General features: G+C 47.0%; 1 protein-coding gene across 1 annotated transcript in view; it reads right to left on the reverse strand.

The window, feature by feature from the left end:
* DDI2 (DNA damage inducible 1 homolog 2) overlaps positions 1 to 24,230 on the reverse strand; it is a 25,022-nt gene continuing 792 nt past the window's right edge. The window contains exons 3-11 of the mRNA XM_035344952.1: positions 24,165 to 24,224; positions 19,726 to 19,855; positions 18,503 to 18,733; positions 16,506 to 16,632; positions 14,267 to 14,394; positions 13,518 to 13,646; positions 12,620 to 12,723; positions 12,014 to 12,203; positions 1 to 6,403 (exon numbers count right to left, since the gene is read on the reverse strand). Of these exons, the coding sequence (XP_035200843.1) occupies positions 4,518 to 6,403; positions 12,014 to 12,203; positions 12,620 to 12,723; positions 13,518 to 13,646; positions 14,267 to 14,394; positions 16,506 to 16,632; positions 18,503 to 18,733; positions 19,726 to 19,855; positions 24,165 to 24,224 (2,985 nt within the window). The 3' untranslated portion in view covers positions 1 to 4,517. The remainder of the gene's footprint in view (positions 6,404 to 12,013; positions 12,204 to 12,619; positions 12,724 to 13,517; positions 13,647 to 14,266; positions 14,395 to 16,505; positions 16,633 to 18,502; positions 18,734 to 19,725; positions 19,856 to 24,164; positions 24,225 to 24,230) is intronic.

A 24,230-nucleotide genomic window follows, 5' to 3' on the forward strand; every position in this document is an offset into this window, starting at 1 on the left:
CAGCATTATGATAAAGTGTTTATTCATTTTTTTTTAAATATCAAATTTTTACACATCAATTTTGTTGATAAACAGTCCCCCAATATTAAAAAACAAAAATCAAAAAAGAATCAAGTGTGTATTACTTTGGGCAGAACCACATCCCATTTTCTGATGACACAACCACACTTCCCTTCAGTCCGCAAGGACAACTGCAGTATGTTCAGCCCAGAAGAGTGAATGACACAAATGCAACCAGCTTTAGGATTCCTGAGTATTGATTCCCTCAAGTTCCTTAAGTGAGTCTGTAAAACTCTTAAGCTAAAAAGCATCAGTCAAAGAGAAACCCAAACCGCTACACATTTGGATCACAGACTAAGCTACGTCTACACAGTGCAGGAAGAAATCTCTTGAACGCTTCATAAGGGAATGGTATACACAAAACCAACCCAATTTCCCAAGCTGACCTCTGAGAGAGGCAGGCAAAAGGCCTCTTGGTTTCTCCTCTTTGAATTCACATTAGAGTTCGGGGGAGCTGTGTGGCAAGAAGTCCAAGTCTGGTGAAGAAACCTCTAGGATATGTTCCTCCTTTTACTGATAAGTGGCATAGTGTTCTAAGGAAAACTTACCACCTGGAAGTTAAGCATCCAACAGTACGCTTAAGTATTGCTACTTTGGAGGAAAGGAGACAGCAAGAAAGAGGGAGGGACAAGGACAGAAAGAAAGGAACGTATCTAGGAGGTACACGGTTAACAGTCCTTGAGACCAAGTGTCTACATAGAAAGTTAAACATAATTAGCAACAAGGCAGAGATTGTCACAGTAACGCAGCACAGCGCAGCTCTGCTCAGCGGCCCGTAAACACGCCTGTCACCAGGAAATGTTTCCTCCTCGTGTCACACGGATCTGTGCCCAGAGACGTTCAGATGTGATTCCACTGAACATCACTGAACTTACCTGGAGCCTCATTTACAGAAATAGGCATTCAGCAAGAAGCCAAGAAAATTCCTTCAGTATCGTTAAGGAAAGGAGTTACCTCCCAGAAACCCAGCGGCAAGGTACGTGCCCACAGTGGCTTTGGGAAATACTCAGAAACAAGCTCTACAGATGCAGTAGGGTCCCTGCAGGCACTGGCATCTTAATGAAGCAGCCTGAACGTTGCTTTATTCTCTACAGATAGACTTTTTGTAGTGAAATCATTTTGCTAAGCTGATGTGACAGTTAATACATTGGAGCATCAATGAGTGAGGAGGGCAAGAGAAGGGTGTGAAGAGCCTTACTTTAGCCCAGAATACATTTACTTAGCTCCTTTGGAAACTTAAACAGCTTTTGGCATTACCTTTTTCCCCCACTCTAGCCAAAAAGCTTTAGCAGTCTGCTGTCCCCGTTTAAATACAAATATTCCCTCTTTGTTGGCCAGGTAAGCAGAGAGACCAGCTGAGGGATTGCTAAAAGCTGAGCAAAGGATACGTGCATAAAGCAGAGAGGACACATACACGTTAAACAGAAGACAACTTTTAGACAGCATTCACTAACTATTACATTTTATTTAACCTTAAATACTCACCACTGCCCAGATTTTCTCTAACATTAATCTTGCTCCTGACAAGCCAAAATTATTCTCTAATTTAGCAGCGCACAACCATTCACTCAAAGCAAGGCTCTGTGAAATGAAGAGATATAGATCACCAGGCTTGGACCAACTTGATATAAAATAATTTTACAAGTATTAATCACCTGGGGGGTCAGGCTTTGTTTCTAGCAGTTCAGAGAAAGTTACCCAGGAAATTCTAGCAGTATCGATAAATGCTTCTTTACAGCTTTGGCAGAAGGGCAGATTTCAAAAACTCTATTTGACAAAGAATAAAACCGAGCATTGAAGCAAGTTGGCTGATGCTCTAAAGCTTTTATAGCATAAATTCTGTATATGCAGTCTAAGTAAACGTGGCCATAAAACTAGAGCCTTTAACCAGTTTGGTGCAAAGCAGCAGTACTTTCTCTAGCTATTAGCAATTGCTTCTAAAAACATAAAAGTGTAAATATGAAAAGGGTCTAACATTGAATGGCTAACACCTGATGCTTCAGAGAAGCTGGCAGTAAATGAACCTGCAGGCTACAGGTGCAAATTCAGCTCTCACGCATCCGGGGGGGGGGGCAGCCACCCGCAGCTGGTGTCTTCAGTGCGCTCACCATGCGTACCAGAGATGGGCTTGCTCCAAGGACCACCTCACTGAGACCCATGGTGCGAATCGGGAGCAGAAACAGGCTGTTTAGACTGAGGATGCTCTGGATCTGAGAGCTGGGAGCTCCATTCATGTTGCTGCTTTTGATAGTGAACCGTACGGGAGTGGGACTAATATTATCTTATTTCCTAAAGCTTCTCGAGAGAGATCTGATGACAATGTCTGTGCTCCTGTAGCAGTCCAAGCATTACCCTTTACAGATCTGGCTTTCACTGATTTGGGGTGCTCATTGCAAGGAAAGTATCAAAAAGCTTCATCACGGGTAAACTCTTACCACCTGCATGGTAAAGATCATAAAGCTGTAGCCTTGCCTCGGTAACTTATTTTGAACAGAGCCTGAAGTGAATTACTTGATGCTACTCAGGCAAGGGGGTCCCAAGCAGCCAAATGCTGCTTCCAACACACGCACAATGACTGCTGCCACCACAAGTAGTGGGAAATAAGCTAAATGTGTCTGGGAGCCCCAGGCCTAGCTCCAGAACTTGAGCAAAAGCTCCATTCAGAGGAACGCCTTAGAGCTCTTTGGAATATAAAGGATCTCTTGGCTACCCAAGCATCTAAGAAAAATCTGACAACCACCACTTACTGAAGTGAGAAACTCCTGCAAGTTCACAGATGAAACCAGATTTGTGTTGTGTGTAAAAGCTATCCTGCGTGAAAGAAGCCTCACATACACACAGGCAAACCTGCTAAGCAACAGGGAAAACAAGACACCAGGGACAGGCCTGAGACAATGATAACAAATGAAAGCCATCAACAGAACATGTTCCCAGCCACTGCTGGTCCATCACTTCAGGTTTAGCTCAAAGCAGAAAGTTAAAGATGAACACTTTACACAAAATCCACTTCAGAGATTTGCAAGTGGGATTAAGTAAAAGTCCCTACTTAAAATTTGGTATCACATTTAACCATGCTTTCCTTTCCCTTCCCCAGCCCCAACAGTATTTTGGGGCTCTGCAGAAAACCAAAAAGTAGTTCACTTGAATTAAAAAAAAAAAAAAAAAACATCTGGAAAGGGCTTCCTGCAACACAGCCTCAGTGAGTCCTCCTCAGACAGGCCACCACTCACCAAGGACTTCCCGGAAGGCCACGATGGTTATAATGCAGAAGCCATGTCAAGTGCATTTGTTTCATAAACCCTGTTCAGGAGCCCTCACTCTTTAAGAGGTATTCAATTAGTACCCCATCAGCTGCTACAGCCTTTCTGCAGTTTCCATTTCAGCTGAGAGGCTGATGATCCCCCAGACATCCAGACGAATTAGTGCAAAGCAGACTTCTTCATTCTTCTGATCACACCCCCATGCCGTGCATAGAGAATCCATCTTCCACGGGCAGAGGGGGATGACGAGCCGCAACACACGGCTGGTTTGTTAAGCAGTTTCATCATTAACGTTCTGCCTGCAGCAGTTGAGCTTGTTCTTTTTTTGGGGGGGGAACATAGTGTGGGCAAGGCTAGAAAGAAAAAAAAGTAAAATACTCCTTTCCCCCCTCCCCCTACAATTAATACCTGCATATCCTCAAATAAGTTAGTACATCTCTTAGTTTTGGTAGCACCAAATTCTATCCCTTCCCTTATTCTCCCTATCCCTTATCCCCACGTTGTAAACTTAAACACACTGGCCCAAAAGCATAAAAGGGTTTGGCAAAAGCAGGCCTCAGCTTTCCCCGTGCACACACGAAAACATGCTTCCAAAACCACCCCACACCCTCCCGCTCCTTCTGCCAAGTTTTACACATCTGGGGGCACCTACGTAACCTTTAGTAGCTGCCATAAATGTTTCATCAGCATCACATACACTTGGTTATAAAACGTAGGAGAGAGAAAACTGGTAAAACCCACTAGGAACATTTAGAGCAGCGCTGTTTTGCGCCCGCACCATACCAAACTCAGCGTGCACCTCATGTCCTGTAACACCACGTGCTATGCCTCGCCGCTGGCTGCACACACGTGTGTTCAACTTATTTCACAATCTGCTTTGCGCTGGACAGGGCGGTGATCTTAATGGCTTCTGCTTTTTTATTCATAACATGGGAGCCTATTCTAAAATCTTACATTTAAATAAAAACATTAATTTTAATCCAGTATGCATCATCAAAAGCTATCTTGTCCACACAATGCTAGGACGTTTTCTTTCTTTTAAAAGGCCAAATCTAACGAGTGAAACTGAAGAGACAAGTTACTTTGGCTGTAAAGAATTAAAAAATCTGGCTCAACATTCTGCTTGTACATTGTGATGTGTAATTTAGATACGTCCCTTAAAGGAAGAGACACCCCAGTCAGCTACCTCCTCCGTAGTTACGTAGGAACAACAATACTCTTGGCGAGCAAAATGAGAAGAGCAAGATCTGCATTTCCATCCGCTTGTTCCAAAGCCTCGAGAGCTTCTCGCATGGTAAAGCCAGCGCCAAGGATTCGATCAACATCAGCTGCAGGGAAAGCAGGCGGTGGAGAAGCAGCCAAGGGAAATTCAGCACAGCCAGCGAGTGGGCTGAGCAGCGGTTCCTCACACCCACCCAGTGACCACGGACCTTCAGGAGAACTGCTGCTTCTCCCAGGCGCTCCTGTGAATGATGCCCGAATATCTTGAGGTGTATCTTCATCCAAAGCAGTTTGAGAGGAAATAGATGTGTTTTGTTCCAAGGTTGGACTAGCTGGACTCTCGTTCCATTCTGCCAAAACTTCAGCCTGCTCAGAGCTCTGTTGCTGGTCAGATGTCCCTGCAGAAGTCATTAAAATCAAATCACTCTTACCTGAAAACTCCTGAACCTCTAAAGCACCTTCTCCAATAGCTGACTCCATCTGACTGATAGAGCCAAGGTTGTTTTCTGTGCCAGAATCACAAGGCTGCTTCCCCTCGGCTTTTCTACCTTCAGACCTCCCCTTAAAGGAGGAACAACTCTGTTCCTGGCCATCTAGACGTGAGCCTTTTTGCTCATCTTCAGAAAACCCCTTCTGCTGTGCTTGCTCTTTGTGAACCACTTCCAGCTGAGAGACTTCGGATGCAAGGAGTTTACATTCTCCTTTACGACTGATAATCAAGAGTTTGTGAAGCTCTTTCAGGGCTGTTGCTAGAGAGAGACATGGCTCTTCTGCAGGTCTTCCTGGATCTGTGTCCGGTTGGTGGATGCTGGGGGGGGAAGAACTGATTTCAGCTGTTTCACTGGACAACTCATTATGCTTTACAGGAATTTCACCAGTGCTTTTGGACTGTGACACATCAGGGGTGGAAACTGGATCGCTCAAGGAGGTTGGAGACTTCAACGACTCCACCTCCATAGAGGAGGCATCTGAGTTCAGGTCAGATACGCTTCTGTTCTCAGCCTGCTGCTTGCTTGCTGAGCTGTGCACCTCAGCTACTGACCGCTCAACTACATCTACTTCCATATGCATACAGCTGCAGGAGGCTGACGTTTGGATACTCCCTTTCATGCAGGGAAGATCTGCTTTCTCTAGCCCATCTCCTCTCGTTTCTGCAGGAGGATTTTCTGGCTGGCTGGCCAGCCGGCCCTCTTCTTCCACAACAGGTTTCTCAACCCCACCAACGTTGCAAGGAAGCTCTGGGTCAGTTGTGACAATTTGTTTCTCCAGCTGTTCAGGCTTCTCCGATTCTTTGCACGTCTGATGGTCTATGGCAAGCTCATTCTTTTGCTTCTGTTCCTCCTGTTCTGAATACAGAGATACATCTTCAATTTGCCCATGCTTAGCAGTGTTAGTCAAACTATTTTCTTTCGTCACTTCCAAAGGAGGTTCCTGACCACAGCCTTGCTCTTTAGCGTTACATTCCATTGGACTGTCAGCAACAAATGCTTCTTTGAGTGCTTTCTGTGAAGGGCAAGCTGGACTGCAACAAGTTACCTCACCTGGCTGGAGAGAGGGCTCGTTATCTGCCAAGGAAGAGTTTTTGGAAAGATGCTGTAATAAGAGAGGATGTTCTTTTTCTGGGGTTATCCGGCATTCAGTTGAAGACTCAAAAGACTCGACGGCTCTAGGATTAATGGGCTCTGCGAGGCTAGATTCAGATGAGCAAATTGAAGCAGGGGCAGAGACAGAACGATCAAGTAATTGATTTGTGGGATTACAGATCTTAGAACTTTGTCCTGAAGACTGGACTGGATTTTGAAACCCATCAGAAGCTGGTAATGAGGGCATTTCCAGTGAGGTAGTTTCTTTGTCACTATTCTCTATACATAAGACAGAAAGAAAGACGTAGTTAGAACACAGGAGAACCATGATTTTCAAATATCTATACCTTCTGAATAGAAGCTAAGACAACAGTTTGCATATCGGCTTGGAAATTACTCACCAGAGCACCGCTCCATTCATATCATTAGCTACCGCAAGAAGTTGTTACAGTCCTGAGTGCTCCAAGAATAACCAAGTGCAAATCCAGCAACTACATTCCAGCTGCAGACACTTCATTACTGACAGTGAAAGACAAGAAGCCAGTTCTGGGGCGCTCAAAGAGCTCACAATTAGAGGACATTTACATTTCAAAGTGAGCAGATATATCTGCAGTCACTGAGATGATGATGAAATCCCAGCAGCCCCCTTAAAGGGGCATTTTTCAAAGGAGAGCGAGATCCAAACTCCTCTTTGTGATACAGAAAGCAGGCTTCAATGGGATACACGTACACAGTGGTTAGAGGGGTGCTTCCCAGATGGCTTGCTCAAGCTGAAAAGCACTTTAGATTTTCGTTTAGCCATAAGTTTCTCCTTAATCAAGAGCATAAACCAAAGAACCCCATTACTTTCTCATCTGGTTATCAGTGCAGCTGCAGTAACAGCAGCAAAGAAAACTTCTAGCCACACATGGCAGTTATCTTCATTTTTTTCCCCTTCAGCATGTTAAGGCATGTAACAATTAGAAAACAAGATATCCAGAGCTCAGCAAACATCCTCCATGTGATTTGTCAGCTTGAATTGCAATTGTGGATATAAAATTACTTGTCAGTTATTCATTCTTTTTCAACATAATGTTGTTTGCTGTCAAGCAGGAAGGGAACTAGCTGCCAATTGGTTTCTCTAAGAGCAGGCTATGGTGCAGCAATTCTGATACAAGAGAGGCAGGCAGCCTCCTAGGCTTTAATTACAGGCTCCTGAAGTCAAAAGACAGCTATTTATTGCACAGGAAGGAAAGTCAGAGTTGTAGGGCTCTCCTTCACATGAGCAGGAAGGCCCACCTTTCCTAGTACAGGCAACACACAGGTTTGCTGCCTTTGGCCAAGCGAAGCAGAACGTTCTTCCACACTCTCAAATGGAGGATTTGGTAATTTCACATGGCGTGGGCTTCTCCCCAGTACACTTTAAGGTAAGGACAGTCCTGCTGCAGGTAGCGTGAATGTAGGAGTAAAAGCTCATAAACTGATGGCTATAAATACCTGGTCTGTGGCCCACTCCAGCTGCAGTAAACACACACTACATGCATCAAGGCTTCTGACGTTCTGTTCGGATTAGGAAACAAACACACCAAACTTGCGTTAGCATTCAAAGCACACAACATGCATGGTTACAGTCCTGCGACACTGCAGCCCCCCTCCCAGCTGTCCACAGAGACAGCACGTGAGCAGCAGGAGCTCCTCAGGTTCGCTGACCTCCAAAAGGAGTTCTGCCTGGGTAATTCATTACATCTAGTCAGAAATAACTGCTGAAAAACAGTTGAAGGGCTGTTCTGTACTGCCTACACTGCAGAGTGGTCTGGGGGTGACACTACACACTTGATACAATGCATGTAGCACAAGGCAGATGTCTGGCACTGTACCAATTGTTCTCCGTACAGCTGCATTCAGGAGCCACTCTCAGTGAAATGAGGTTTGAGATGGCACACTTCTCAGACTGTGTTCCCAGTGGCCATTGCCTTGTGATGGATCATGCCATCACAGGCAAGAGAAGATAAGCAAACGCTGGCTTGCTGCAGACGGGAAGCATAAAGACCCTAGGGCAGAAATCCCGAAAGGGAATGCTCCCTGAGGCACTGAAGAGCAAAGAACAGCCAGCCAGAAGTAAAACCAGCTCAGCTGCTTCCTCCTCCACGTGGAGAATGGATGAAGTACAGATCTCTACCGGTAGCACCACACACTGGGTCTAGGTATCAGGCTAGATTAAATGAGTGAACTTATCTCGCTAATGGTCTGATGTTGCTAATATATCGGCTCACATTCTGTCGTTAAATAACCAGCATGACCTTTGCTGTAAGAGCGCCTGTTCTTCCATTAAGGTCCTACTCTGTCCTGCATCAGATACCCAAACAGCTATTGAGATTGTGCACCTGCTGCTTTCTTTTATACCAGAGCAATCTTTTCTACTGGTCACACACCTGGTCTTAATGCAGTTACAACTTGGCTATGCTACAGCATTAAAAATCCAAAGTTATCCTGCAGATGAAAGATGAGCAGTCTGAAAATAAGGGTGGCAAAGAGGCTTGTGACACAGAATACACATTCAAACAGAAAGGATCTTTTTTGTTTCTATGCAGTAGCATTATGTTCACGTTCTCTGCTTCCAAGCCAATCCTTTGGAGAGAAAGCAGAACTGATTACAGACCCAGTGAGTCAAAAAACAGGGTCTGATCAGTCAAACATCAGGGAGTTGCAGTCATTTAGACAGCAGAAGTACCTGGTATTCTGCCAAGCACTATTCAGCACCATCCTTCCGAGACTTGCTGTCATCCTTCTCCCAGGGTATCTACAGGAGCTGAATCCTAACTCCATCAAGGATATTGATCCAGCTAGCACCAGCAACAAACTCTTCTCCACAAAGTGCACCATCAGGGATAAATTCCTCTCTATATTAGGAAAAGCCTGAGTTGCATATGTGGAGGCAACACCTTTCTTATAGCCAGGCTGTCTGGATGAAAAGCTGCATATGGGGTAAGCTACTTCAGTGTGCTTCCTCCTAAGGCAATTGTAGTTTCGCTGTCAGTTTTGTAAATCCTCCTTAATCACCAGGTTGTTACCAGGGGTAGTGATAGCGGGGGGGACACTGCATATTGGCAGAAAATAATGAGCTCTCAAGACGTAAATGAAGTATTCATGGAGAATCTAGTAGATCACAGTAAAACATGTAAAACATACCACGACCTCACTACCATCTCAGTTGCCTTCCCACAGGTGTTGAAATGTCAGCAAGTTAGCTGACAGAAAACACGAGGCTCACAGAAGTAGGCTTCCAGGGATTAAATAAAACTCAGGAATAACCCAGGTGCATTCAAAATGAGAACTTTAATAGTCTACAGATGTACAGAGATTTCTGTTGTACTACTCAAGCTGTTATGAAAGGCCTTGTGGGAAGCTGGGTTTCCTTGGTGCTGCATTATGTTCTCTCTCTCTCTCTTCCTCTCCAGTCTACTGTTCTTTCACTTGTTTTTTCTGGTACCAGCTAGCAGCAGTTAATTGTTTTAGAAAAGAGCAAGAGGGTGTAAGTTAATAGTCTGCTATCTCTGAATATAGCTAACAAGATGCCTGCAAGTCAGAGACTTGTAATAGGTCCAAGGCTTGCAGAGAGTCAATCTAAGCAAGACCTACCTTAATTTTGTGCATTAGTGTTCTAGAAGTATTAAGTGAACATACAAAATGGATTTCCTATTCTCATAAATCTTTTACATTCCTCTAGGGCTCAGTATCAATGGAAAATGGCAGACTGCTGACTAGCCTGAACAAAGCCTCAGGGTCTTTAGAACAGTATTGGTGTAAAAGCAGCTGCAAGTCATCTTAGACACTTTTCATTTTAAAGCACTTGCCTAAAATGCTTTAATTATAAAGATTTGCATTTTTCAGGCCAAGAGGTTTGTTTTTTATTTGACCTCTCTTTCAGCAGAGAACTAAGTCCAGACAACTATGTCTGCAGAGAGTCACCTGAAATGGGGGGAGACTGCAAAGAACAACCTTGTCTTCACCAAGCTCGGAATTTGAACAGGAGAACACATTTACATCTCTACATTTTTTCTTCCAGGTTTTATGTGAAGAGACATGAGCCCAAGCCACCAAGTCTGACATTTAGGTATGTCAAAACCTGATGGAGCAAGGTAAAATCCTTCTTTTTCTCTTTATTTGCTGCAACTGAAGTTAATGAGCATTCTAATTTGGTTTAAAAAGTCAAACATGCAAACCATTTCTTGACAATACACTAAAGTCTGGCCTTCCTCTGGAGGTTTTATATCCGTGAAAACTTTCAGGAACAGAGGAATATTGTTCAGTGGGACTGGTAAGTACAGTCCTGTGCTCCCCTTGGTTATTTGCAGAAAAGACACTGCTTACACTTGGAACAACCAAGCAGCAATTGGGAAGCGTTAAAGAAAAAGAAACGGTGCAGCATATATATATATATATATATATATATATATATATATAAATGTTATATATATATATAAATGTTATATATATATATTTTAAAATGTTATATACATATATATATAAACGTTATATATACATATATATATAAATGTTATCAGACTTCAATTCTAATTAGAAGCATGCTATACTTAAAAAAAATTAGCAATAAAACCACTGAAGAAATCAACTTTATCAGCTTAAACGTGATCCATCATGTGTTCTGCACACATACAGAAAGCAGAATCTTAGTGCAATGCTTTCAAAGGAAAACGTTAAAGTAAACTCAAATATCTTCCCACCCGCGTTAGAAAGAAAAAAAAAGCTATCCTTAACAGTTTTAGAAAGGTCCTAAGAAATACACTTTCTGAGCTGCTTACAGCTTCTTATAATAGTGGGCATACAGAAATGAAGCTCTCCTTTATTCAAAAGCATATGCTGAAGTTAAGGGAGGAGTTAAATGGAAAACCTGAGTTTCAGACAGTTTGGCTTAAAGCTCAGCTTTTAACTATTTTGGCATCTCCATTTAGCTAAAATTTGCAGTTACCAATATCTTCCAGAGCCCAGAACATCTTCATTTGTGCAGCTTACAGATTCCAGAGTAACAGGGAACAAAACTAGGAGAGGGGAAAATTCCCTTTGCAGACCATCTTTAAGGCTGTTATACATTAGGATGTGAATTCAGCTGCTGCTTTTGAAATTTAGAGCAACAGTAATCTTCAGTAATAGAAACAGTTTACCTTCCAAGGGCACAAGCACCATTCTAAGGCAAAAATGCTGAAATAGCACAGATTCTAAAAGTTGTCATGAACTTACTTGGAAAAGAAACAGGTGGACATAAGCTACAAGTTAACACTTATTGCTTAGTTATAGCTCCTCAGCAGAGGGGCAGCAACCAGGCACAGATGTACTTTCCACTGCACATTTAAGACCCAAATAGCTGCTGAGGCTGGTATTCCTCCTTTCCAAAGATTTGTACTTGCTGCTACAGCTCCTCTACTTTTATATACGGCAGCTATTAAGAACAGGATTTGCAGAGGTCACCACAAGTGACCCCATGTGAGGCTAAAACACAAGGGAACTGAGACATGTCCCTGACTAGGCACAACAATTTGAACCAGGTGAACAGGTGCCAGAGACAATCACTTATCTCCACACCTTCGAAGACCAAGATATCAGAGCTGGTAGAAAGTTGCAAGGAGAGCACAAATTGAACAGCAAGCACCCCCGAATGCCTTCATGTGGACAGATTTTGCTGTACAGAAAGGAAAAGATAGGTGTAATTAGAAGCCACAAGCAAGAACAGAGCCCCTTTCTCTCTACCTTTTACTCACTGATATTGGATTAGATTACATCTCCTAGGAACTGAGAAAAGGGAGAAGGGGCCTTTCAGTGACTGCCAACAGACATCCTGATACACAGCAAGAAAACTGCAGATTCTTATTTCAGCTGGGCTCGTTATGGTACCTGCTTCCTCTACGGACTTCTGTATTGCTTCTGCTAATTCCTGGTCTGCAATCTCCTCCGGCCGCATGTCTTCCCGCCCAGCCCCATAAGCCAGCCTGGCACACTCTGGGAGCTCGCCCTCCGGGAGGAAAGTGGTCTGAGAACCAGTCGTGCCGATCACTAGTACGTTCTTCTTGAGATCAATTGAACACTGTGAAAGAGCATCGAGACATCAGGGGCCTGCATAAGAGTAAGTCAGTTCCCAGAGAAAAAGGAGAAACAAGGTTAAACAATCCATTCCAATGGGAACAGCTCAGAGCACCTACGCAAAGTGGGTCAAGAGCATCAGCTATAAGCAAAGGACCCTACAGGACTTGCTTTGCAATAAATCATTCAGTTGGAAAGCTCTGAACATTTTTGATTAGAGCAAAAACCTCTGGAGCAGCCAGACACCCTATCCATCCATCCATGATGTCTTTAGCGTATGTACTTCTTATGTAACTGGCTGAAAAATAATCTATTTTCTCTCCCCAGGGAATCCTAACTCAGTCACAGGCATGGCATTTATGTTGAGCTTAGGGCTTCACTTGGAAGAGCCAGTAACTGTTTCGAAACAAGTGTTGATACCTGATGCCTCTTTAGCATATCCAGTCCTAGAAGCATGTCCATGGGCTGCTCTTCAAGGATTGAGAAGGAACATGCCAGGAAATCCCCTTCAATTTGAACCTGAGCTGAAACACAATGGAGAAAAGTTACCGCCTTGCATACTACAGTGCAACAAGTTACCTTCTGCTCTTCCATCCCCTAGGAAAGGCTTGTGCAAACCTGCTGGGTAAAACAAGCTAGCGCTCTGACATACGGCTTTGGTCACAAGAAGTCCAGCCACGCGCAAGCCCCGGGGACTACTGGGTCTACATTTGTCTGAGGTAGTTAATTGTTTTCAAAGCTGATCTGCTCTAGAGCCTTAAGTACTGCTCACCTAAGCCTCCAAGCTAGACTGCTAGAGGAGCAGCGTACAGCTTATTAGAGCACAAGTCTAAGAAGCAAGAACAGTCAAGAGAATCCTTTTTTTTCAGACTATAAGGACAATCCTCACTCATCCAGAAAACCTGCACACAAACACAGCCAGCCTTCTCCTCCTGGAGGAGTATGAAGCACTCCACCATACTGGAGCCCTTCCTGAGCAACTCACACAGACCAACAGCCACACCCCGAACAGGAGACACCCTGCTCCTTCACATCAACCCTGCTTTTGCACCCAGAGCGCATGGTTCCTCTACATCTGCAGGAGTTGAGGACTCTCTCACCTTAAAGAGAGGCAATTCCATTACAAAAGCATTAAGTGAGACAGAAGCCAGATTACTGTGCCCAACTCAAATGAACGTACTGCAGATGCACTTTTATTTTACTCCATAGGAGTTTCTAACAAATAGAGCATTAAATCAGGTGCTCTTTGGTGCCAAGACTGCAGAGAATACAGTCAAACTGCTGCTAAAGCTGTCCTAAGAAGGATGCCAGTACTTACCTAAGTGCACTCTGCCAATTATTTTCTGTGTGCCTACACCTTTAGCAATGCCAGCCCACCGCCGATCTACCAGCCTCATTATGTTGCACCTTTCAGCACAAGCTTGGCTCATGATGGTCATCTGGGCACCTACCAGCAACACAATTCATGTTAAGTCTTGACAGGGCATTTCAAAATAAAAGAAACTCCTGAAAGGGCTTAAGATCTTATACTCAGCAGCAGGGAAACCACACCGCTTGCATCAGGCAACTGCATTATGGCATAAAAAGCTTTTTATGAAACACACTGCTTTGAATTTACTGTGTCTACGCGCACAGATCAGCATGGACAGTAAAGTATGTACTACGGTAGAACTGGAACAGCCCCAACTACTTTCCCTTTAAAGCTGTGGATGGGAAGTACAGCGCTAAGGCAGGCAAAGTTTCCCCATCTGTAAACTGAGATAAGATACACACGTGGCAGTGACCTTTTTGGCATCGCAGCCATCAGACACCAGAAATTCTCACAGGAGCCTCGATCTGGGGTGTTCGAGTACTCATTTGTGCCGCTTCACAAACCGTCTCCACAATTTGCTCTGCTTGCCTTAGAGCCCAGACTGTTCTCAAATTTTAATTAGGTGCTTTAAAATCTTGTAATACAGTTCTTTATTATGGAAAAGGAAAACTCTGGGCAAAAATTCTGGAGCGTGTACTCTCTCCCTCAGTGAGGGAAGGAGATTCTGTGGAAAGATGAAAATAGCAGCAATTCACCTGAGTCCACAAAGGCTTTCACTGGATGTCCGTTGACTTTACAGTTAATATAAAGCATCACCACCTGGCCGAAACTCTCAGGGGCCTCTTCCATCGCTATCGTCATATTTTCTTCAATGTTTTGTTGCCTGAATTTAACGGATAAGAGAGAAAAATCAGGCCTTCCATCAGCGAAACCTTATAAACATCCCTCCAATTTACAAAGGTAATCCCACCTGCTGCAGTTCGCATCAGCTACAAACAGCATTTTTAAACCACAACAAAGGCTGCTTCATTAGCTAAACATAGCCTTCTTAGCAGAGGGATTGCTTGTAATGCTCTTGGCTTAACCCAGAGATATCAAATCGCTTCCCCCACGGCCAGGAGGGCTGCTCCCTCCAGCACCTTGTGTAGCTCACACGACAGCACTGGAGCCACCTGCACCTGACAACCTTGTGTTGGCAACAAAAACCTGTCACCACAGAGTTAACCTGGAGAACTTGTAAGCAAAAAACCTGCATATTTATTAGTCACTCTAAAGAGGCAAACACTGAGGGCATATGATGAAGATGTTGCCAGTAGCTACAACACCGGAATCCCACACAGTAGCTGAACATTAAAATCCTCCAACGTTTCCCTGGTATCTTGCCTTTTCCAGGCATAGGAAGGAGAGGAGATAAGCGAAACTGCAGCGAGAACACCACTGTGAGCACAAGCCCTCGCTGCAAATTCAAGCTTACAGAAAAAACACGTATCAAAAAGCTCATCACGGCCCCTACGGTAATCTTCAAAGTGATGGGTATCTGCAGTGACTGCATCTGAAACAGCCTTATCTGTGAAAGGAAAAGGGCTTCCAACTTCAACGCCACTTCACTTCTCCTCCTCAGCAGGAGGATTGGAAAAGCAAACTCCTCTCCCATCCACTTTCTGTAGCCTTCCCGCAATAGGATGGGTAGATGTGGTTTCTTGGTGGAGCAGGGAAACAGCTGACAGCAGCTAACAGCAACCTGGCTCACCTGGGAGCACCTTGCTACCCTGCCCTGGCTTCAGGTACCTGTGAAACAAAGAGCTGCACATTGTACTGTCTTCTGCTACTCAATCTTAAATCAGTTATGTTGTGATCTGAAGCTTCTGTTTCCCCTGTGCTTGACGCTCTGTCCACATAAAATACACTTGAAGGACACAGATTTGTCTCAAAAGTGGGATGCTTGCAGCAGCTCCCGATCAATCTCAGGCAGAGGATACCTGATTAAGCAAGGAGTTCAAGTAACCGGAGAAACTAAAGGGGCTGTGAAACTGGGGGACTGCTAGATGTCCAAACTGTTACCTAATAGCTGCACCTCGGGCACATCACCTTTATCTGTCCCAATTCTCCTTCATCTATGGAGCAAGAAATGTGTTCCTGTGCCTGCACGCAATGTTTTATCTATACATTTATGCAATTTATGCATTACATTTTTCTGCACCACTATGCTAAGCCTTTATCCGGTACCAACACTTTGGCAGTTACAACGCAAGAATGACTTATCGCAAATTAACTCTGGTTATGATCAACTCTGAGCCTGCATCAGAAAGACATTTCTTTACTGGGGACAAAACCACCAGCCATGTTCCAACTCAAGGATTTATCACCCAATTTAAGCAATCAAGCCTCAGCCCAACGCAAGTACGTTTGGAAGACAGAAACGGAGCAAAGGCTGATGAGCAGAACGTATCTCTATGGAAGATCTCTTCTGGCAGCAGTGAAATGCAGAGTCTGGAATTAGCCAGAAATACAAAACAATTAGCAGTAAGCCGTACCAAATCTCGAGGGCAGCTGGGAAGCGACACCCCATTCTGTGCAGAGAGCTCTGCTCAGACACTGGCACAGGCTCTGTTCTCAGGTTCAAGACATGCCCTGAGGAGCACCTCTCGAGGATTCGGCTCAGCGCTTTTCACAAGCGCTCTTTACTGGTGTCACAGTGGCCCAGCCTTAAGACATCACACACACGGACAGCGGAGCTGCCACCATCGTCTGTGCTCAACTGGATGCCTCTAAAGGACGGGATGTACCCATGTGTCCCGATTCCCAACCTTCCCACTTGCAAAGGTGGCTCAGAGCGCTGCCCTGCAAGCAGATTTCTGTCTTAAGGCAGGACCTGCTCTCTAAACACACTCCTTGCGTCCTCCAAGGAAAAAGCACCAGGTTGGAAGGAAGCACCCTGTGGAAAAAAAGCGCCACAAAGACCTCCAAAGCACACAGGTGGCTGTGGTTTGCTACCTTATGTCTTCTTCTATCTTGGCCTGTGCCTCAAGATCGAAAGGGTCAGCTGAATAGAGTCGGATCCTCTCCTGCTCCCGCCGGGCTCGGTCCTGCTGTTGCTCCAGCAACACCCTGGTGAATTTCTCTGCAGTAACAAGGAGAGACAGAGATGCTTTTTACTGGAAATTACTCTTTACAAATCAAGTTCTGGCACAGCAAGCACCTCTTTTTATGCCAGCATGCACTCGGGGATAGAATCAGCAGCACAAGCACAACAAGCTTCATCTGGAGGCAGCGTGGATGGACCTCAAAAGGATCGGTGGCAAACTTGGGAACCTGCTGAGATGAAAAACAGCTTGACAGAGCTACTTCTCCTACCCAAACACATCGAGACACAGTCAAACTCAACTTCCCTCTGTATACACTTTTGTACAAAAGAAAAATGGAGGAAAAAAACCTCCTAAGACAACAATACTGAAAATTGAGAGCTGCCATTAAAACGGCAATTCGTTGTTCTGTTGCAGCAAGAGTTGCCTACAAAATACTCCAAAAAATCTGGAGAAAACAGCAGCTAAATTACACCTGGAACAGAAATCAGGAATGGAAAACCTGCACTCAAGCTTCTCGTTTGAATTGTGCACGTGTGTTTTGAAAAAACTTCAGACAGAGACAGGAGTGAGATTGCAGTAAGATGGCCCACCTACAAGAACAGCTTGCAAAATCTATCACATTTTACACTCAGCAGTCCCCTGAGAAATAGTTGTCTGTAGATTCAGCAAAAAGCAACCCAAAATTCTAAGGCATAAAAAAAGTAACAAAACTTATTTCAAACCCAGGCAACACAGGCTGAGACACAGACATAATCCCTAAAGCTGAATGCTTTGGGGCTAAAAGTGCACACCTGAATCAAAGCTTCTGTGCATAGCAGACAAAACAGATCGGCTGACGAGCCACTTCGGGGTGCCTGGCTTAGCCCCTTGTGCCCTGTGCCAGCAGCAGCACATTCTTCTCAAGGTGACGGGAAGAACTTCTCTTCTGCACTACAGACACAACGCTCAGAAGAGGCGGGAAAAAGCCTGAGAGCACAACTGACGTCTATTTAACTGCAAGAGTTATGAGCTGACGCCAGAATTAAAAATGCAGTAGGCCAACAACATCCATGTGAGTTCCCTTCTGGTGTTCTTTGAGAGACAAATCGCTAGGATGTAACCTTGAAAGGGAAAAAGTCTCCTGCTAGACGGTACTTTGTTCATTTCCTGAAGGTCAACAGGATTTATTTCCTAAGTAGGTGCTTGCAGAGGTTTAGAAGCACGTCTTTTAATGCCCCAAACACTCTTCATAATAAAGGAGGGCTAGAGTTCAAAGCTTCCATCAGATGAAGAACGAGAAACCAAGATCAGCTACTCATCTGCAGAGAAAATGAGGGACACCATACTAGGGTTCAGCCATGCCATGTGAAGTGCATGTCATGTGAAATACATGAGCACTTTCAGGAGTAAGAGGAACGTAAACATTTACGACTGCTGTAAAAGGTCCCTAAAGACTCCCTTTACTTGTTCTTTTCTGCTCTCTCTGATGTCCACTTCTATAGCAGCTAATCATTACGGGGAGAGATGGTCTTGCAGGGTGCTGCTCCCAGCTGAGGTCTTAGTGGGCTCTGGGGCGCAGCAAACCCAACACCATTGCTGGAAACTGAATTCAGGGAGTCTTGGCGTAACAATCAGGAGCTGAGCCACTTGTGTTCACAGAAGCTCAACATATCCACGCGTTTGGTATTTCAAAGTAGGGGACAGAAACTATTCAAGAAGCCAAGCAGGAGAAATATGCCCACCTTGCTAGAAATAGTCTTGTTAGAAAAAGAGGAACTTCAGTACTCCCAGCTGGCACCTTTTATCAGCAGCATCAATAAGCCGGCAGCGAGCATCCCGGCTAGTTAAAAACCCGGGGCTGCCTTTTGTTAGAGCTGAGCTCAGACAGACTCAAAACCGCCCCACGCAGATAAAAACCCAACTTACCGAGGTCTCCGCTGAGCAGAGCCTCCGCCAGGGGCGGATTGCGCTCCTTCAGCAGGGACAGCTCGTGGGGATTTGCAAGCAGCATCTCCCGTAGCAATGCGGGATTTTCCAAACCCTGAGGGAACGAAGATGCATCGGGAGGCGATGGACGCAGACGCTGTGCTGGTGGCTGACGCTGCTGCGTGGATGTCCCGGGAACCGCAATGCTGCTGAAGTCTATCCTCGGCAGACCTTGAGGGAAAAGAGGTCAAGTGTGTCAGCGCTTCCTATTTACAGTTCCGCTCCAAAAACTAAGTGGAAAAACTGTGGAAAGATGAGTCGGTCTTCATGCTACAATATTAGACCAGATTCTTTGAACAGCAACTCGTGTCAGAAGCACTGCCACACCCCCAGGTGACTGGGTTAGGAATGCTAGCATGTATTTATGTAACTGCTCTGTTCTACCTTGTATGCTTTTTACCCCTAGAATTGCACTTTTTCAGTCACAGACTCATTATTTCCAGCTTCACAAATGTGAATGCCATGCAGAGGGATCAGAAGGCTAAACCTGATGTCTCTGAGGCATTTCTGAATCTCTCAGATTTTTTTTTTTTTTAAAAAAAGGTAGAGAAAAAAAAGAGCAACATTTCTGCAGAGCTGCATTGCAGGTGCCAACCCTCCCGTTAGGGCAGGAGGACGAGAACCTCAGCCAGTGCTCCCAAGCCCTTCTCAGCCAGCAATCCTTTTCCAGTGATACTTTTAAGATGTGGGTTTGCTAGGGATCACTGCAGAAGGCAGGACAGAGACAGGACCATGCATAACTTGGTTTAAGATGCAGCTTCTCTGGGTATTTGTCAGAATTCAGAGCACACATCTCAAGAGCCTCTTAATGTGTCTGAGCCACACCGAGCGTGTTTCTTACACCACTACACGGAACGGGAAGGGAACAGGCAGTCGTATGAAAATTCACATACCTTTACACAAACTGCTGTTCTGAATTTTGTTTTTCCATCCTTTCCCGCTTTCTTTCCACTTGCTTAGAATAAAAATAACTAAATAACAAGCCCTTTAGCTCATTTTGAAAGTCCCCCACCTCAGCTGCAGCCCCCCTCCCTTCCTAAGCAGTTTGTCCAGGGTTAAAGGAGACGAATGAGATGGAGTTGGAGTTGGGTAAATATCGAGGTGTTTGATAAATATCAAGATCTTCAGATGCTCAGAGGAGAAGTTAACACAACCTTTCTCACCTGGGAAACGGATTGCGGGCCGTGGCTCTACGGTCTCTTTCTGTCGCAAAATCACCACATCCCCGTCTTTCAAGCCATAGGAGGCCAAAGATCGGTTGTTGTCAGTCAGAGGCCTCTCTGCATAGACTATCTGTTCATGGAGAGAACGCAAGGGAAAACAACTTGCTTGACAAAACAGACCAGAATTGTGCTTCTAATTTACTTGTATTTCAGGAAAACGTCCCGGCAGCTCCTCTGGGCCCACCTCAAGCTTCACTGAAGGCGTGCAGTTCTCACCACAGGCACAGACAAGCCCTGCCAAAGCACCTCGGGCACAGACAGACCTCAGCAAGTCAGCGGTTGGACGAGTCCCCAGCGCTGGCCTTACCGAAACCCAACCACCATTGCTCAAAACCCAGCGCCTCGGAGAAGGGCTGGTTTCTCTTAATTAGAGGCCAAAATCTTGAAAGGAAAGAGCGCCTTGCGTCAGGCCTGCTTAGCACGTTTCCAAAATCCAATCTCTATGACCCAAGTCGCGGCTGCTTTCTGTGGTGATACCTGCCCTCAGCACCTCTTGACCAAGGCCTCAGCTGTGCAGGCAGCATCCCTCAGGAGGGAGGCTGGGCCAGGCTGTCTGCCGATCAGTGATCTCTGCCTTTACCCACAAGGTGGTTCCCAGAACAACCAGTTTTACAGGGAACCCAGTGACGAGCTCAGTGATTTCTGCTTTGCTTTAGTGATGTAACTCCATCCAGACACAAAGGTTCAGCACCCAAACATACCAGTCCTGGCTCCGCAGTCAGTCTGTGGCAGGGAATTAATTTCTGACTATAAAACGCAGTCACATAATTTCCTATTCTCGTAATGTAACCTAACAAGAGGTCCAGATTAAATATGAAAACACATTGAGATTAAAAAAAATGAATAATCACCATGGAAACATTTCTATACACATTAGATTCGGTAATACCTACAGATGTCCTAAATTACTCCCGTGCTCCCCTTGAAATTCCAACAGGCAGTGACTGCAATGAATACCATCGGGGAGTTACCGACTTCACCGAGCACAGGAACCAGGATGTTCTGCTTCCACAAAACCGCTGCCATTTAGTTAAAACACAGCCCATGAAAATAAAGACGTGCTTTAAAGGAACAACAGTTCCTGCTGAAGACGTGTCTCTGGCATCCCAGAACAGTTTCTGTTCGGCATTAAGGTTCCTGTGCCTTCACAATGAGACGAGGCAGATCAGCTCAACAGTCTCCTACCCCTGGCAGGAGCCCAAAGCAAGGAGTGCTGGGGAACTCAGCCTAACCCTGTTGGGCGTACGATCCAATTTCACGTTTGCCATGTTATTTAGCAAGACTGTCTCCCTGGCCTGGAAAGGGCTGGTTCAGGAACAACAGGTCTGCTGCAGGTCGGGACTGGCAGAGCCGCGTGGGAGACGCTTTCAGTACTCGCCTGGACGGGCTGCGATGCTACCTGATGCTATCGCAAGCAGCAGAAGCAGGCTGGAGATCCAAAAAGACAAGCAGTAAAAGAAAGACAAGAGGCGTAGGCTTCCTTGCAGTGTGGAAGGCGCTACAGACTTTGGCTGCTTTACTTCATGGGCTCAGAAGTATTACACGGGATCCTAACTCCTGCGCCCTGCCTGCAGAGATCCATCGTAAGAGGTGGTATCAAAGACAGAGGAAGTGAAAATAATAGGCACATATGACGTAGCAATCAGAACGACCAGGATTTGAAAGATACAAGTAGAAACAAAGAGGGTATTTCTGTCCTCTCACTCACTACACACTTCACAACATCCACGGCATTGCACTCAACTGGCTCGTGGGTCCCTTTCAGAGCACACACGGGTCCATTTGCAAGCTATATTAAGGCATTCAGTCACTGCTCTGGTGGTTTGCAAGACACTGCCAGCGTTACGAAGGCAAGCTTGTGATGGGAGGAGGCCCAGCGCATCCTCTCACATTACCGCGCACACCCTGCCCGACCTGATTCCGTAACGCTGCTGTCCGCGGAGAAAGCAAGCTTGTAATAAATCCCAGCTGCACGCGCAAATCTTAAATGGCAGTTTCTCTGTGCAGAGGGCCTGGAAGACACGAGCTAATCAGTTTAAGTGAGGTTTTACCTCTGTCATCTTGCTTCACGGGCTGGATTTACGAGCGTTCAGCCTTCACACCTCAGACAATGAATTAAGCGCCCAGCACTCGCTCCACATCCATCAGCAGCACAGCTTAATATGCTTTTGACCCTCTCCACATTGCTGTTAAAATAAACTGATTTAATTTTGCTGTACTTTAGATTACCTGCTTTGCAGCACATTTCAGAAAGCAAGCTTGTAAGCTGCCCAAGGCAGCAGACACGAGCCCTCCCGGAGGTAACATCGCTCTTTGAAACAAGAAACCCACAAAGACTCTAAGTCCTACCCAACGGATGTGGTCCCCCAGGTTTATGCGGGAGAGCTACGCCCAGATCCTCTCAGCCTCTGCTGTTGGGACACCCTGAGGGCCCCGGCCACGCGCTTCAATTCCTCTGCGCCTCCTCTCACCCGCCCCACATCTCAAGTCCGCGGGTTGCGATGGCTGAGGACTTCCACGAGGCTGACAGCAACCACCATGGGCGACTCAGTGCACCACCATGCCTCGGACCACTGGCTAGACACCCCCAGCAACCATAAATCAAACCCAACACAGAACCCCTGTCCGGTTTTTAATTGTTCTTTGGCTACGAGCCATCTATCGCTTGGACCGTGTGATTCCTGGAGAAACACTCTATAAATCCTGAGCAAGGCCCAGGGTTGAGCGCTGTGATCCCAGCCGTCACAGCCTGCTCCGTGCCGTGCCTTGGGACGTGTCCCCCAGCCTGGTGGCCTCGGCTGGAACCGCACGGCAGCGGCAGCCGAGGTCAGAGACACGCAGCGTGTAAAGAGAAGGAGACGAAGGAAATAACACCACTGCCAGAACGCCGACAGCCTTCCTCTCCTTCTCCAGAAAAGGCACCTCCCTGTCACGAGAAGGAAACCACAGCGAGCTGAATTATTTCCCTTCTGCTCTCCCTGCTGCACCTCCCCTTATCAGCACAGCCCACCGGCCGCCGTGCCCGCTATCTCCCGGCACCCTGGCACCCTCTGACCCGCCAGCCAAGTGCTTCAGTGCTCACCTCCGCCCCAGAGTTAATTTTGTGGGAGATCACAGAACGGGGCTCGGTTAACCCTCCGTGCTTTGCTCCACACCGCGCGGTCCTCACGTCTCCCCTGTGTGCCGGGAAGCCGACGTGATACCGGCAAAGCGATGCGTGCTGCGGGTAAGAGCTGCAGCAAGAGCTGCGCCGTTACCTGCTTGTGGGGGACGCTTTGGGCACACCAAGTCTTTCTGCACAACAAGCTACTTCACACGTAACTTGTGGTTTCACAACTGTCTTCCTACTGAAGGTCACAAGAACACTAAACACCGGGCAGAAAGAGTAGATAAAGGAACGACAAACATGTGCTTAGAAAACGTTAAGAAAGGACGTGGTGAGACACACACAGCAGACAGGTGGACAGCAGGAAGGCAAAGGTGCTCCCACAAAGCACAGGGCTGATCCGTGCCACCTGCAGTCCGCGCAATTGGAAATCTGCCGCGATTTGACCACAGTGGAGCAAAGGCTCAAAGGAACAGCTCCCAGGAGAAGGAAGCACAGAAGTAGGGGAAGGACGCGGCCCCTCCTCATCCCACAACAGAGGCCGAGCCGGCAGGTCACCGCCACGCCAGAGAGCTCCGAAAACCAGGAGCCTGTGCCCCACGTGCCTTGAGACGGTCGGGCCACCAAACACACGCACTCGCTGAGCCCCGCGGGCAGAGCCCGGCCCTGTCACGGCCGCAGGAGCCCCCGGGGACGCCGGCACCGTGCCGGTGGTCGCAGCGGGAGCCGGCCGGCACTGGGGCAGGAGCGGCTGCTCTCCTTCCACCTACCACAGACCAAAGCTGCTCCCCTGCACGAAAACCCACACGGCCTCGGTTCTCTGCCCCTGCCTCGCAGCCCCCGCACCCAGCCCCGCACTGGCGCTGCCCGCAAGGCCTCGGAACCGGGGGAGGGGGCCAGCGCCTCCCGCCCGCTCGCGGAGCCCCAGGGGGGCCGGGAGCCTGCGGGGGGGACGGCTCCGTGCGGGGTGGGACCGGGGAGATCCTTCGGGGAGCCAGGCGGGGAACTGCCCGGGGGGAGAAAGCTCCGAGGGGCGCCCGGAGGGGGAGCGGAGCCCGGGCACCCACCCCAGCCCGGCGCGGGCGGAAACCCCGGGACAACAGAGCCGGGGGGGAGACAGAGCCCGACCGGGCGGCGGCTCCGTGGCCGTCGGGTCGCGAAGCGGGGGCCGCCCCCCGCCCCAGGACACGGCCGCGGCCGGGCCCGGTGCCCCCCGCCCGGTGCCCCCCCCCCGGCCCTTCCCCGAGGGCCTCCCGCGCGGCCGGGCCCTGACCTGGCTCTCCGCCGCCGGGATGCCGGACTCGAGCTCGCAGAGCGCGCGGAAGTTCTGCAGCTCGAA

This window comes from Oxyura jamaicensis, chromosome 21, assembly GCF_011077185.1.
Source record: "Oxyura jamaicensis isolate SHBP4307 breed ruddy duck chromosome 21, BPBGC_Ojam_1.0, whole genome shotgun sequence".
NCBI classification, from domain to species: Eukaryota; Metazoa; Chordata; class Aves; order Anseriformes; family Anatidae; genus Oxyura; species Oxyura jamaicensis.